This window comes from Xenopus laevis, chromosome 4L, assembly GCF_017654675.1.
Source record: "Xenopus laevis strain J_2021 chromosome 4L, Xenopus_laevis_v10.1, whole genome shotgun sequence".
NCBI classification, from domain to species: Eukaryota; Metazoa; Chordata; class Amphibia; order Anura; family Pipidae; genus Xenopus; species Xenopus laevis.
In genome coordinates this window covers 8,512,134-8,528,277 of record NC_054377.1, presented here as the reverse complement: position 1 = coordinate 8,528,277, position 16,144 = coordinate 8,512,134, and the positions used below count along the sequence as shown (strand labels likewise).

The following is a 16,144-nucleotide window of genomic DNA, read 5'->3' as shown; positions in this document are numbered from 1 at the left end:
GTTCCATGACCTGTATAAAAATATATGGTCATGAAACTCCTTGGTAACTTATGATATCCTTATATTTTACAATAGGGGCTACTTTATTCACTATATAATGTACAGTTTGGCCCATCCTGTTAAACTAAATGCCCAGATAGGCACATGTACTACATCTGTATATACAGATAAAGTGAAGTATAGTGAGTATAGTTTAGATACATTGGGCCTGTTATACATCCAGGATGATGGTCCATACCTGTCTTGCCCTGCTGCTGAAACAGGAGCCTATAATATTGCACACATGATGCATTATTTGTGTGTCCGGATACTGGCCCTCCTTGATGTAAAGCAAGGGCCACTAAAGAGATTTTGAGTTTTCTAGAGAGCAAAATATACTCATATTTATTTTCAGAAGATGTGTTAGAAACGTGGATGCTTTCTCTTTTTTCCCTATGTTTTTAATATTAATAAATAATGTATCTATAAAGTGTCCTGCCAAGATTTTGTTTAAAGTAACAGCTCGGTGTCCTCATATTCTCTTTTCTTTTTGATGATTAACTCTTCATATTTTGTACTGCCCAGTACCAACAGTTCTGTATTGGTAACAATTTGCCCATCAAAGGAAAGAAGATGTTAGTTTCCCAGAAAAGCTTACAGTCCTCGTGAGGTAACTTTGACGCCTTCGGAAAACGAAGCGTCGTGAGTGCCATACCGCTGGCGATTTTTCATTATAGCCGACGGGAAGGTAGGTGAAGGCAGTTCGGGGAGATTGTCGCCCCGAAGAAGAGGCGATTTGTCGATCCGTGTGCCCTTACCCTAAGGTGAATGGAGACTGTGATTTGCATCAAGTGTAGGAAACTACAGCTAATTCTTTGTGCCTTTTAAAAATATTTAAATCTTCCATAACTGTTCCCCCATGTAGATGACCAAAAAGTTAATTACAGCTGCAAGATAATTCTTCAGTGAGAATGGTGCTTCCACATCATCAAATTGCTGTTATCTTACTTAAGGAATTGATGGTGTTGTTTTTGCTTCATGACATGACACTGGAATTAGACATTAGGAGGAGGATATACTGCCGTTTAGTTTTCATGTACAAAGATTGGTTTATCATAAAAAAAAAAAGAACCCTGGATATAAGACTTTCAGACAAATGTTTTATGTATAGGTGGGATCACAAAAAAATGTAAAGTGAGAGAAAACTTAAGATCAGGGGATGTAAAATTGAGGTTTTACTGTATTAATCATGAGCAAAGAATAGACTGTAAAATATGTCTATTAAAACAGGGCTACATTATTACATCAATTATGACTGGCACTTGTGTAATGTGACTGACTGAAAATTAAAGCTGTAGGTCCCTTTATCAAAGGATACTGATCCAAGCAGTACACAGAAAATATTCTTTAAAAACATTCGTTTTAGAAAAACTCTGACTAGGAAATCTAAAGCAGTTGAAAAAGTTATTATTTACAAGCAACATTAAAATGATCACTTACATGATGCTGAAAGTATTTAGAGGATAACGTGCTTTAGAACAAGAGAGCCAATTATGCTTTCCATGGGAAACAACTTTATTTTGTTTTTTTAAATAACTAATGCCCATTTTAACGATGAGAAGCTGCACGAAATCTGTAGCAGTGTGATGCTCCAGATTTAAGTGACCCTGTCAACAAAAACACACTGTACATTTATCAACACTGGGCAAATTTGCCCATGGGCAATAACCCATGGAAACCAATCAGATTGTTGCATTTATTGTTCTACTTGCAGTTGGCTTTAAAAAGCTAATCACTGATTGGTTGCTATGGGTAACTGCCCATGGGCAAATTTGCCCAGTGTTGATAAATGAGCCCCATGATATAATTTTTAGGAAACAGTTTGTTACATCCTTTAAGACTGTGTATATATATCTGCTGTGTATATATAAGCCTTGAAAACATATTGGCCTGAAACACTTTGCATTTGGTGGCAGAAGTGTCCAATGACTTGCACCTCTCTCTGTATGCAGTTTATGTCAGGCATTATTACAGAGTTCCCTTGCACCTGTCACTGCTTGTCTTTACTGGCATGAATGGGAGCACGAGAGGGGCAATGCTCAAGTGTTCTCTCCATTGAGCTCTTATAGCCTTAATTTTGCATCCCTGGGCTTGAATTTAGCCTTGGTTGGTAAATGAACCCCCTGAACTAAACTCAGAGGGGTATGTTTATCAAAGAGTGAAGTTAGAGGTCGCCACGGTCCACTAGAGTGAAATTCTGCCACTCTCCATTCATTTCTATGGGATTTTTAAAGGTGTATTTATCAAAGGGTGAACTTTCACTTTCACCCATTGATAAATACTCTTTTAAAAATCCCATAGAAATGAATGGAGAGTGGCAGAATTTCACTGTGCGGACTGTGGCAATCTTTAACTTCACTCTTTGATAAATATACCCCAGAGACTTTTCCATAATGTTGTGAATAGGGATGCACCGAATCCACTATTTTGGATTCGGCCGAACCCCAGAATCCTTTGTGAAAGATTCGGGCGAATACCGAATCGAAGGAGAAAATATTTTTTACTTCCTTGTTTTGTGACAAAAAGTCACACAATCTCCCTCCCCGCCCCTAATTTGCATATGCAAATTAGGATGTGGATTCGGTTCGGGCGGGCAGAAGGATTCAGCCGAATCCTGCTGAAAAAGGCAGAATCCTGGATTCGGTGCATCCCTAGTTGTGAATGATTACTGTTCAAATGACTTACCTAGTATTGAGCCCAATCTGGTTCCATTCTATCTAAATATATTTGCTCATCAAAATTCTGTTAATAATCATGGTTTTAACAAGACAGTAGCTCCTTTTTATGAAATCTAATATTTTGAAATCAAATAATAACTAGGTAAGAGCAATTCCCTTGCTGACTAAGGTCTTCAGCTAGCCGTATGCATCTACAGGCCTTGGTTTTTTGTGGCAATGATAAACCGAACCCATATGGAATCCCACAGCCTGTTTGGCTATTTAACTATTCATTTAGATGCATGCTGTAGACTGAACTGACTTAGGGCTCTTACACACAGCCATTTTTTCCTGCGCTCCCATGCATTGTGCTTTCTTCTGTTCAGCTGCAGGGGATCACAGAAGTAGACGCACTCAATTATTCTGAAGAGGGCTGTACTCACACAGACACATGTATGCGCCTAATGCAGGTGAAATACAACATGCGTTTGGCACTTACATGTGTCTGTGTAAGTACAACCCCCTTCACAATAATTGACTGCGTCTACTCCTGCGCTCCCCTATGGCTGAACGGAAGAAAGTGCAACGCAGGGGAGCGCAGAAAAAATGGCCATGTGTAAGAGCCCTTATGAGCAGCCATGCATAATGCGGCTTAATGAATTGCTAATTAGCCATGCAGGCTGTGGATTCCATATGGGTTTGGTTTTAAAGGGATGGCAACCCTAAATCCAATGACTATTAGCTGAAAAGGAGTCAGTACTTGAGGATGGAGCTGCTTTGAGACAGCTATTGTTTCACCCCTTCCCATTGTATTATACAACAACATGGATCGAGCTCCCTAGCTAGTGGTAGACATGACAATAGCACCCAAGCAGGAAAAAAGCAGGGGTTTTCTTGCTTTAGTGCTATTCTCGTGTCTTCCATTAGGTGGGGCTAGGGAGCAAATCCTTCCGCATAGCCCTCGGAAAGCTGCTACATATCTGTTTAGCTGCCCATTGTTCTGATGATGGGCTGCTGGGGAGGGAAGCGAGGGGATGATATCACTCCAACTTGCAGTGTAGCAGTAAAGAGTGACTGAAGTTTATCAGAGCACAAGTCACATGACCTGAGGACTCCTGGGAAACTGACAATATGTCTAGACCCATGCCAAATTTCAAAATTAAATATAAAAAAAATTCAGTTTGCCCCTTTAAAAAAAGGATTTCAGTGCAGAATTCTGCTGGAGCAGCACTATTAACTGGATTTGAAAAAAAACATGTTTTCACGCGACAGTATCCCTTTAAGGACTGAAAATGAAATGTTACACAAATAAATGAAAACTGGTAGCCATTCATTACGGTGAAAAAAATAGGCTGTATATGGAGTTGCACCTCTGAAGATATTCTCAGGTGTTTCTAAAGGAACAATAGCTCTTCTCACATGCTTTTATGATGAATGAAAACTCTTTCTCTGCTGATCTAGCAGAAATTAAAGTTAAATTAATTATTTCTTTTTTTCATGGGTGTTTAATATATAGACATTTAAAGGAGAAGCTAGCCCTGAAATGAATTCTTTCTTTTTTTCATGGGTGGTATATATATATATATATATATATATATATATATATAGGCATTTAAAGGAGAAGCTCACCCCAAAATGATAAACTGTTAGATATTGACATTCTATAGTCAATGGCACATGGGACATTTTGATTGCTACAGGAGAACATCAGTAACCACAATGTCCAACGTAGTGGTAGCTGCCCCATAGCCAGTAAATTAGGAAGTGATGAACTTCAGTGAATAACAGTGAATAACAGAAATAAACTTTTATGTTTTAGAGCCATTTTAATGGCATACTCGATAGGCTGGAGATTTGAGGTCATTCGAAAACTATAAAAAAAAATGTAGAGTCGGCTGTAGCTTAAATTCCGTCCATATGAAGCATTCGAAAGTAAAGGCTAATTAATATAACAGAATGTTATTTGGAACCGACAGAAACTCACTTGGGTGCATTTTTAAAAATGCATATAAACACAATACATGCATTTTTATTGTAAACACCTATGTTGACAGTCTTAGTGAATCTAAAGACTGCTTGTAACAATATGGCTAATCAGTGATGCCCAGACAAAGCCTAATGCCAGGGGCATCTGAGGATAATTCATAGTTCAGCTGCATTCAATGTTAATCAGCACTTGTGTCTTCATCCCTATTATTACAAGGAACGATTGGATCCTGTAGATGCATATGGAGATTAACATGCTGAGTCGGGTTCTGGTTCTCGAGTTGTTGCTAAACTACAACTCCCTGCACCCTCTTAATGCCTAGCAGATGCAGTTTTGTGTATTGCCCACTGTGCAATCAAATGTGTGAAAATATGTCTTATTTCTATGCAGTATTAAGCACAGCCCCATTGCAAAAACAGCAGTGCATGTGTATCATATATATATCTGCCAAGTTTTGTCTGTGATTGTACTAGTGTGAAAATGCAATAACTCTTACAAATTTAGGCATTTACATAAGGTAAACCCAAGCATGGTATTATCTATGTGTGATAAAAAGATATGCATAGTGACCTTTTAGTACTGGATCTCCCTTCATGCCCAGCTGCTGCTGTCTCTCACCAGGCTTCAAGGTCAGCTCCTGGCACAGCACTTTGCTTATTGCAGAATAAGGACTGGATTTACTATGTTTATCATATTTACATGGCAGAGTCAGTGGTTGCATTTTATGGTATACACATCGGCGCCTTGTCCCCTGGTTTTATTAGCTACACTGGCTGCTAAGTCCCAGACAACAGGGCAAGGTATTAGTGCTGTCTGACATACAAGAAACATCAGGACTATACAGAAAATGCCACCCTCCAATTCAGCCTCCATAATGTACACAGACAAATCGTTATGTATATACATATCTAAGACACTGATGCTTTTTTTTTTTTACAGTTTGTAACAGCCAGAAATTGGAAGCTAAGATAGTCTTAATACAGTTTAAATATCTGGTACACCTGCAATGGTAAAATCTATACAATCACTTTTTCTCTACTCATGGCCGACAGGATCCCTCAACAATGCATGAAATTATAATTGTCAGAATTTACACCTTACAAAACACAATATGCTCTTTGGCGAAGCGTTATAGTGCACCTCTTACTCCTGCAAAACTAGTAAAAAAACTATTTTCTAGAAACCCATCATCCAGAAAGCGGTATAGCATTTTCATTTACATCTGCTCCATGCTAGGGGCATTGGAACTAATTCCATAGCCAAGTTGGACATATGCAATTACACTAGAAGACTCATTTACTGATGCAAAATAATTTGTCATGCCATGGAATATTTATGGCTAAATAACCTTATTTTTAAGAGCACAGCTTGCAGCTCTTCTGCACAGCTGCATGGTCCTAGTAAGTATAATAATTGTCCTTGCCCCAAATGTATAAGGCAGTTCCTTCAGGAATCACCTGTAGTATGCACCCTAGTGATGCATAGAGAGTACATCATTCCTAACTTACACTCCCACCTGCATATCTTTATATTACTTCTGCCTAGTATGTTGGATAAATGTTATCAGTTATCTAGTACTCAGGCCCCACTGATATTTTAATTTTTGCAAGAGGGCAGTGTGAAAGTTTTAAAAGAACTCGCATACAATAGTGAGAGAACTCTACTGAAATGTTTTGTGCTTATGGTAGGGTATATCTATATTTTAATTTATAGCTGGAGACCAAAGAGCTTGTGCCATGCTGAACTTTGAGACTAATGTTTGGAATATATCCACTCACAGGGGTCCTGTCTAAATATTTATTAGAGCAGTGGCAGTCGAAGGCTGTGTATCCTATTGCCACTGATACACAGTCCCGCTCTTCCCCTCCCAGCCATAAAGATTCCGCTGAGTGCTTAGAAAAGGAAATAGAATGTGGGAAGGCAAAGAGAGAGAAATTCGGAAGGCTGAAAGTAGTAACAAGTCATGAGCATGGAACAAAGAAGTAAGAATGAAGAGATGAACAACTGAAATGAAACACAGAAGAGAAGCAAGCAAAACGCTCACATAAAAATCCATTTGGAGTGAGTAATGAACTTAGCCTAGCTAATTCAGGAAGGATCCACTTTCCGGACTTTCTGATGAGTCGGACTCAGCACCCATATTAATCACAGGCTGAAGAGCAACTGGTCTCTTGATCAAGGGTTTGGCTACTGAGAACATTGTCACTTTCTGGACTCTGTCCCGTCTGCAATTTAATACATTTTCAAATGCAAGACTTTGACTATGCTGGACGCTGATTGCTAAGGCATTTTTTTTGCCGTAGATTTGCAAAGGGTGAGTTATCAAAGAAGGCACAGGAAATTGTGACAATTGTGACATTTGTTAAATCATATCAAAGAAACCATAAAAGGAAGGGGTGTCATGCTTTGATGTTGATTTTGAGCTAAATCAGGTAATAAGCATGGATGAGAAGAATTGTGCATTCCATGAAGACATCTCAGTGGTGTAAATGAGCTTGGATGCAGGTCAGTGAAAGAAACTCTTGTAATATGGGTGTGAAAAAGAAAGGATGGTGTAGTCACTGAGACAGCTGAGAGAGGGGTTTAACACATGAGGAGCATATTTATCATGCTGAGGAAAAAAACAGTGGGATAATACACTACACATCGCCAGGCTTGGGCATAAAGTTTGTTTGCGCTTTTTCTAATACAGGTATGGGATCGATCCGGAAACCTGTTATCCAGAAAGCTCGGAATTACGGAATGCCCATCTCCCATAGACTAATCCAGATTTTTAAAAATGATTTCCTTTTTCTCTGTAATAATAAAACAGTAGCTTGTACTTGATCCAAACTAAGATATAATTAATCCTTATTGGAAGCAAAACCAGCCTCTTGGGTTTATTTCATGTTTACATGATTTTCTAGTAGATTAAGGTATGAAGATTCAAATTACGGAAAACCCCAGCTCCCAAGCATTCTGGATAACAGGTCTCATACCTGTAGTGACTTCCGCCGGAAGCAATGTAAAATAGCGGTAGCAAATCTGGTGTTCGCATGGTGTAGAATAGCACAGATCATGTGACTTTTTACACTGTTTTCTCGACGAATTTCATTTGACACAGCATAATAAATGCCCCTATAAGTGATAAAGAAGAAGTAAAAGAGTGAGTTAATTTGGCGAGGTTTTAATTGCACAAGGAACGCAGGGTTACGGGGCATTAACTGATAATCTGATCTATTTTTCATCATGGTGCCATGTGGTGTCTCATATTAAACTAATAAACTAAAGTTTATGTCTATCTACAGTATGAAGTTGATTTTGTTTTTACTTATGAATAGGGGTTTCACCAGCACTAGAGCTAGGATCCAGTTCCATTACCTGTGAAGTTTTTTTGGCTGTGTTCTAGAGCTGGCCAGGAACTGTGGAAGATGGGAGCTGAAGCAGAGCCAAAACAGAATGCTACAGGGCTCCAGATCTAGGAGGTTAATGGTGGTGTTTGGAAATTGTTCCTGGTTTAATGTGTTGCCATATGAATGGAAATTGCATTGTCTTTGCAGAACATGGAAAAAAGTAGCTGGAGTAACAATGTAAAGCTGATCTAGAGAACCTCATGATCAGGAAAGGGTTTTTTTGTTTTGGCAGCCATGAGATGAAGTTGAACAGTTAGCAAGAGCTAGACTTATGGAGCCAGGGCTGAGCTGGGACAAGTAAACCCAGAGCCCTGCCAACCCAGTTTTTATGCTATGGAGCAAAAATGGTGTTTGGCAGCTTTCCAGCTCTGAATTTCAGCACCCAAAATTGTATCATGATGACATATTTTTCAGATTTCTTAGTGGTGTGAAATACTTCTTAACAAAAATAACAAGGGAATGAAGAAAATATGGTATTGCAATGAGATTTGCCAAAATACATCTAATTAATTAGATGAATAGTAAAGGAAGTTCCTGATTGGCTGGGGTAGGTAAGGGAGAATCTATAGTCAATGGGCAGTTTGTTGTTATAGAATACCTAGGCAGCTGGATGGAGCATACTGGTGCCATGTTTCTACTTGCGTCAGGCAGAGAGCAAAGCATCTACATATATTTTTGGGGTATCTGACTGGAGTATAAACATTTGTTCTGTAATCATCATGAAATATAACTTCTTAAAGGAGATATAAAGCCAAAAGAATAAAAATATAATTTGAAAGAAAATATAATTCAAAGCAACTTTTCCATAAAAATTTGTTACAAATTTTCAGTGGTTTCAGTAGCACTAACATATATAATTAACTCAACATGTTTTCGTTAATGTATGTTGAATACAGGGGACCTGGGGTTTTCCGGATAACAGATCTTTCAGAAGATTTGGATCTTCATACCTCAAGTCTACTACAAAATCATGTAAATATTAAACAAGCTCAGTAGGCTGATTTTGCTTCCCATAAGGATTAAATATATCTTAGTTGGGATCAAGTACAAGCTACTGTTTTTATTATTAATCCAAATTTTAAAAAATTTGGATTATTTGGATAAAATGGAGTCTACGGGAGACGGGCTTTCCGTGATTCTGAGCTTTCTGGATAATGGATCCCATACCTGTATTGGAAAGTTTTGAATATTTTCCAAACTTGAAGCAGGTGTTAAAGGTTGCAATGCACAATTAAGATTCACAATGCAATAAAAGCCTAATGAAGAACATTACATTGCAACATGCAAATTTCTATTCACAAATTTTATAACATTTCCCCCTATATCATCTTTAAGAGGTTATGATTCATGGTGACAGCAATGTTGCAGGAGAATAAATGATGCCCTGGTTAAAGACCTGATGCCTCCCCCCCCCCCAAATGTATTGACTTTAAAGGGGCAGTATATCCCCTTGTTCAACATGAGTGCAATGAATGAACATTTTTTGCTGATTGTTTTAATCACATTACAAAAAATCTGTTTTCTATTTTGTCTTGAGCTAAACAGTGCACAAAGAGAAAGAGATGCTGCTCCATGTTTACCAGGATACCCCCCTTAGTTCAGCCTTTATTGTGACTGTTTTGTTAGTGGAAGTCCATTATGTAGGAAAATTATAGGGGTCATTCATGCAAATGCAAGAGCAAGCCTACGTGCCTCCCCACACCTGTCTCTATGGAATAGAGTGTTGCCTAACACAGGCCCGCAGGTCTCTGCGCTGTGAAACACCCCCTGCTGTTTGCTGCTATATGTCTCATCCAAGAAAAATTTGTGTTTTTGGCAAAAAAAAAGCTTGATCAGAAAAATTTGAGGTTTAGTAAATACTGTGTAACCCACTTAATATTATACCGTAGTTCTTTCCAAAGCAGCTTTGGGAGGGGGTCATGGACTAAAACTGTTCTAAATGTTGCATTAATTAATGAACATTTCTATCTTTGTCCCTGCTGAGCAGAATTGGTGAGTTTCATTACAGGCAGCTGTTAGAATCGATACAATAGTTGCTAATACTCCAGAGATGCTGTTGAGAAATGTATCAACTAATGTAGCAAATTGTAACAGTTCAGACTGTACCTGGATTACTGAGCTGCCAGATTGAAACACGGGAACAAAAAAATTATAAATTTCAAAAATTGGCAAAAATAATACATTGAAGGCAACTGAAAAAAAGTCTTTATTTCTTGTGAAAAATCTGAAAACAACCACTTTAATTCGATTTCTAGCTAGAAAGGTATTTTTGATGCTGTCCAGAAAGATTTGTCTATTTGACTGTTTATAACACAGTCTAATATATATTATAAAATGTGGTATCCAATAGTTTTGCTCATGAACATAAATATATACACTCAAAATGTCAGTGTACAAGAATGAGGTGGAAGAAGTGGCAAGCTGATTTCTGTGTCTAAACACCAGTGCATACCTTCCTGTCTGAGTGTATTTTATATATGTTTGAAATTCCATTTGCCCAGCATTCACAAACCATAAAGACTGCTGCTGTGCCTGGACCATGTGATGCCAGTATGTCTCTGCCTTTACAAGCTGTATATTAATTGCAAATGGTGCTTTATGCTCTTTTAACATTTTAATAATTTTTCACTTGATTGAGATGAGCTGTTTTGCTTGATTCATCTTCACTACAGCAGATGAAGGCTATTGATGAGCACATAACCTGACCTATTGAAACCTATGACCTGACCACCATTTATTCTTCTTAGGACAGAGACACACGCTGCAATTCGGGGAGATTAGTTGCCCGGCGACAAATTTCCTCTTCTTCACGGGCGACTAATCTCCCCAACCTGCCTTCCTGCTGGCTAGAATGAAAATCGCCGGCGGGATGGCACTCGGAGCACTTCGTTTTCCGAAGTCGCCCCAAGTTTCCTCGTAAGGCAGCTGGGCGACTAATCTCCCCGAATTACAGCGTGTCTCTGCCCTTGTAGTTGTAGAAGTGACTCTACAAAGAGGTGGTAGAGAGACAAACAGCACTTTTTCCTGTAGAGGGAAAGAGTAGGGTGGGATTGCAAATCCAGAGTTCTCCTGCGCTAAAAAGGCAGAATATCTGGGTTTCAAAAATGTAAAGTTTCGGTTAAACCAAGGTTCACACTTTGCCTTATGGCCCATGCGATCGCTGCTCAGATGACCATGAATAGAAAATTCTTGACTATGAAGTAGAAATGCAGGCAGTTAAATAATGGGTAAGTGCAAGGTTCCTGCTCTTGTCTTTGCACTGGACTTTGGATATTAAATCTCATGGAGAGTACAGAGATAAAATTAGATATGTGTCTTTGTGTCATTCGCATGTTTTCCAGTTAAGAGCTGTCGTTGCTAAGAATAGACGTGGGGAGCCCTTTGAGTTGCTAATTTCTCCTCTTAATTCCCACGGAGGCTGCTGTTCAGATGAGCATATGTTTAGACAGTGGCGCTATTTAGTTGGAGCAGTGCCCACTTCCACAACATCACTAAATGTTCCTCAAAACTCAGAGCAGCCAGCATGTCTCAGGAACGAAAAAATAACCTCTTAAGACATCAGCCAGACACAAAGCAGCTGGACCCAGAACTAAAATATTACTCTTTTATTGTATATCTCTTGTGGCCCTGAGATAACATATTTATAGAGTATAAACAGACTCAAAATAACATTGGCTGCTCTTGCAAACCCCAAAGGGCGAATTCCGCACAGAGATAAATATCTTCAGCAGGAACAAGATGTGTGAGCAAAAACTAAACTGCCAGATGAGACAAGTGTATAGATATAGTCATGTCCGCTTTTTATTACCGGAAGCACCTTCTGAAAGGTAGCCGTTAATCCTTGCCTATCCTGATAGACATTTAATTATTGATGCCTTTTTTAAATGCAGGGTCATTTTTGTGTTTAGGCCATAACTGATGGAACTTGCTGTAGTGAGGGAGAATATAGTTCTTGCCTAGGAGCAGCAATGGAAATTGGCATCAAGTGTGCACTTCTAGGCAAATGCAGCCTTCATGGTTCACTAGTGTGTGTCACATTAGACAACTATGTTGCTGTGGTCTTGCAGAAATCATCTATAGACCCAAGATATACTTTAAGGGGGTTATTTACTAAACTCCGAATTTATCTAATTTTATTTAAAAACAACCCTGCGCTGGGAGATCTGGAATCCTTAGCTCCTAGTGCGTCTCTTCCAAGCTGAGGGGGCGCACGCATTTCGAAGTGACGCCGGCGATGCTCGCGTATAGACACGGAGCGTCGTGACATCTTCATTCGGCGCGAATGACACCCCGCCCCTGGTCCTTGGAAAAAAATTGGCTCTTTTTTTGTCCCAGGGCCAAAAATAGTTGGGGACCCCTGTACTAAGGTGAACAATCCCTAGAAATTCACCTTTCTGATCAAAGTCAAAGAAGCTTTGTAAACCTCACCAGGAATTTCCAGCGCTAATCATGGGTTGTGGGCTACTAGTTGCATGGGGGCTCATTGTTTTCAGTAGCCAGCCACCTGCCGCATTCATTTGTGCATGTGTGGTGAAATGGTGAGTGTGTTAATTCCAGTTTTATTTAAGACATTGTTATCTGGCTACCCCAATCAATCTGTGTATGGAGATATATCCAGTAAGTGCAGGAACTACTTCCATGAACTATCAAACATTTATTTCTTCTAAAAATTATAAAACACCCTGGGGACTAATCACCGTTATCCGGAAACATTTTGTGTGTGTGGGAGCAGAAGATGAAAAACAAGCAGTATACAATGCCAAAAATAGCTTAGTCTTTTAGTTTTACCCTAAAAATATATATGCATTATAACTGAAGGGAGAAGTGAGCAGTAGGTAAGAAGGACTATAAACCTTATACCTGCCTTCCTTCATCTATATACCATACCTACATTGCTATTAGAGCATATTTGATTTGTGGTTATCTAATATTAACAGACATATAGAAATATTGTATTAGGTGGTATGGGAAAATGTGAAGATTGGTTCAGTTGGTAGGCCTAATACCTATCTTTATGAAAGTGTTTACTCTGAGAAAAACTACAGAGTACACAACAAGAGTAATAGACCGTCTTTCAGTGTAAAATCGTGTTTAGCTGTTGGGACAGGGTTAATCTTGCTTTCAGGCTTTAGAAATATTTTGTGGTCCATGAGCATCTGTTTATAGATGTTTGTCTTAGTTGTGTAAAGGTTTTTAAGTAGACAGTTTAATGACATGAGTATTTCCTAGGAAGCTGAGATCAAAAGTGTAAAATATACCTATCTGCAGCATGAACAAAATAAATTGGGGTTGTGATTTATTTAATTAAAAAAACAAAATTAGCTGTTGTTATTATGTAGAAGCTTTCGGAACTTAATCCAAAAATGTGGATTCGGTGCATCCCTAATACTGTTGCTCTGCACTGGTAAAACTGGTGTGTTTGATTCAGAAATTCCACTATAGTTTATATAAACAAGTTTCTCTGTAGCCATGGGGGCAGGCAGCCCTTCAAATCTGGAAAAGTAGAAAAGGCACAGGATAAACAGCAGATAACAGATAAGCTCTTTAGTATACAATGGGATTCTTTAGAACTTATCTATTATCTACTGTGTCTCCTGTGCTTGAATGGCTGTCCCCATGGCTACACAGCAGCTTGTTTATATTAACTATAGTAGTACTTATCTGTTATCTACTGTGTATCCTGTGCTTGAATGGCTGCCCCATGGCTACACAGCAGCTTGTTTATATAAACTATAGTAGTACTTATCTGTTATTTACTATATATCCTGTGCTTGAATGGCTGCCCCCATGGCTACACAGCAGCTTGTTTATATAAACTATAGTAGTACTTATCAGTTATCTACTGTGTATCCTGTGCTTGAATGGCTGCCCCATGGCTACACAGCAGCTTGTTTATATAAACTATAGTAGTACTTATCTGTTATCTACTATGTATCCTGTGCTTGAATGGCTGCCCCCATGGCTACACAGCAGCTTGTTTATATAAACTATAGTAGTACTTATCAGTTATCTACTGTGTATCCTGTGCTTGAATGGCTGCCCCATAGCTACACAGCAGCTTGTTTATATAAACTATAGTAGTACTTATCTATTATCTACTGTGTATCCTGTGCTTGAATGTCTGCCCCCATGGCTACACAGCAGCTTGTTTATATAAACTATAGTAGTACTTATCTGTTATCTACTGTGTATCCTGTGCTTGAATGGCTGCCCCCATGGCTACACAGCAGCTTGTTTATATAAACTATAGTAGTACTTATCTGTTATCTACTGTGTATCCTGTGCTTGAATGGCTGCCCCCATGGCTACACAGCAGCTTGTTTATATAAACTATAGTAGTACTTATCTGTTATCTACTGTGTATCCTGTGCTTGAATGGCTGTCCCCATGGCTACATAGCAGCTTGTTTATATAAACTATAGTAGTACTTATCTGTTATCTACTGTGTATCCTGTGCTTGAATGGCTGCCCCCATGGCTACACAGCAGCTTGTTTAGATATACTGTAGTAGTCTTTCTGAAGCAAACATGCCAGATTTACCAGTGCAGGGCAACAGTACATTATATTGTCATTCGTTTTAAAAACGTTCATCTTTTTGGTGTTCCTTTAGTGAATGATTGCTGATTGTCCAGTCATATCTCCAGCCCCTGATGTCACAGTCTGACCCAAAACAACCCCACGTGAAAGCTGGCACATTTCCCACCTAGGAATTCCGTAAAAGACTCTTAAGTGAATAACGCAGCTATCAGCCAATTACTGATTGTCTTGTAATAGCTCTACCCCCCTGATGTTACAACCCAAAACATCACTTTCCTGCCCCAAAAGGTGGCAGCCCTACCCATGATTCTACCTATGCCTGTGACTACTAGCTTTGTTACAACCTCTCCATTACAATTACAAAAGTGCTCTATTTAATTCAGGGCCTTTTTTAAAAAAATCTTACCAGTCCAATGTCCTGTAGCAACCAAGCAGCATTTTATTTTGCTCGGAATTATACATTTGAAAAAGAAAGCCAACACCTGATTAGTTTCTGCTGGTTTCTGTTCACTTGTGTACCAGAAATTAGCTCCCTGGTCTCTGTTTCTTTTACAAGCTTACAATATATTATAACACTACAGTAAACTGTATCTAAAAAGCATGGCGAGATCTGCAGGTTTCACTCTGACCTTAGACAGCAAGAATGTTCCATTTTAAAACGCCGGCTACGTATTACTTCCTAACTCAAATGAGGCATTGATTTGCTCCTTTCTCAAAACAGGAAGTGGCCATGCACAGGCAAATCCTATCTTTAAATCTGGTTCTATTTATATTATTATCTTATATGGGAAAATGTCTATTTATCAAATCCATAAATCAGTTACAACAGTTGCTCTGTTGTGGCCTTTTTGTGGGCAGACTAGAATATTTTTGCCCCTAAATTTCTAATTAAAGATTATCCCAAGTCATCTACTGGAACAAAACACTGATTAGTAAACAAGTAGTTTGTAAATATAACAAGAGCATAGCACAAGTACTGGAGGGACCACACGCAAGCATTGTGCATATGTCAAAAGGGTATCCCACAAGTACAAGAAGATTCGCCAGCACACCCTTACCTCTTCCAGATGCTCAATCTAGAGGGTCGGCAACCTCACCAATAGTTAAGCAAAACTATCACAACAAGGTACCGGTATAGGATCCCTTATCCGGAAACCTGATATCCAGAAAGTCTCCCATAGACTCCATTTTATCCAAATAATCCAAATTTTTAAAAATGATTTCCTTTTTCTCTGTAATAATAAAACAGTAGCTTGTACTTTATCCCAACTAAGATATAATTAATCCTTATTGGAAGCAAAACCAGCCTATTGGGTTTATTTAATGTTTACATTAATTTCTAGTAGACTTAAGGCATGAAGACCCAAATTATGGAAAGATCCGTTATCCGGAATACCCCAGGTCCCGAGCATTCTGGATAGCAGGTCCCATACCTGTATCTGCAAGGAGAGATATACCCCTGTGTGTTTATTCAGAGTGATGCTATTTTATTATGATTTTATTCAGAGTGATGTTATTTCAGGGGCATGGCC

The 16,144-nt window shown here is 38.8% G+C and overlaps 1 protein-coding gene across 6 annotated transcripts in view; it reads left to right on the top strand.

Moving 5' to 3' along the window:
- Positions 1-16,144, top strand: part of ano1.L (anoctamin 1, calcium activated chloride channel L homeolog) — a 120,565-nt gene that overhangs the window by 8,449 nt on the left and 95,972 nt on the right. Inside the window, exon 1 of one of the 6 annotated variants that reach the window (XM_041589098.1) lies at positions 6,626-6,997. The exons of 4 other annotated variants lie outside the window; for them this stretch is intronic. Coding sequence is in view for 1 of the 2 variants with exons in the window: in XM_041589095.1 (XP_041445029.1) it covers positions 7,173-7,188 (16 nt within the window). In the remaining variant the exon portion in view is untranslated. Of the gene's footprint in view, positions 1-6,625; positions 6,998-7,068; positions 7,189-16,144 lie in introns of those variants that run through there. One more of the 6 variants, XM_041589095.1, reaches the window with a different exon arrangement.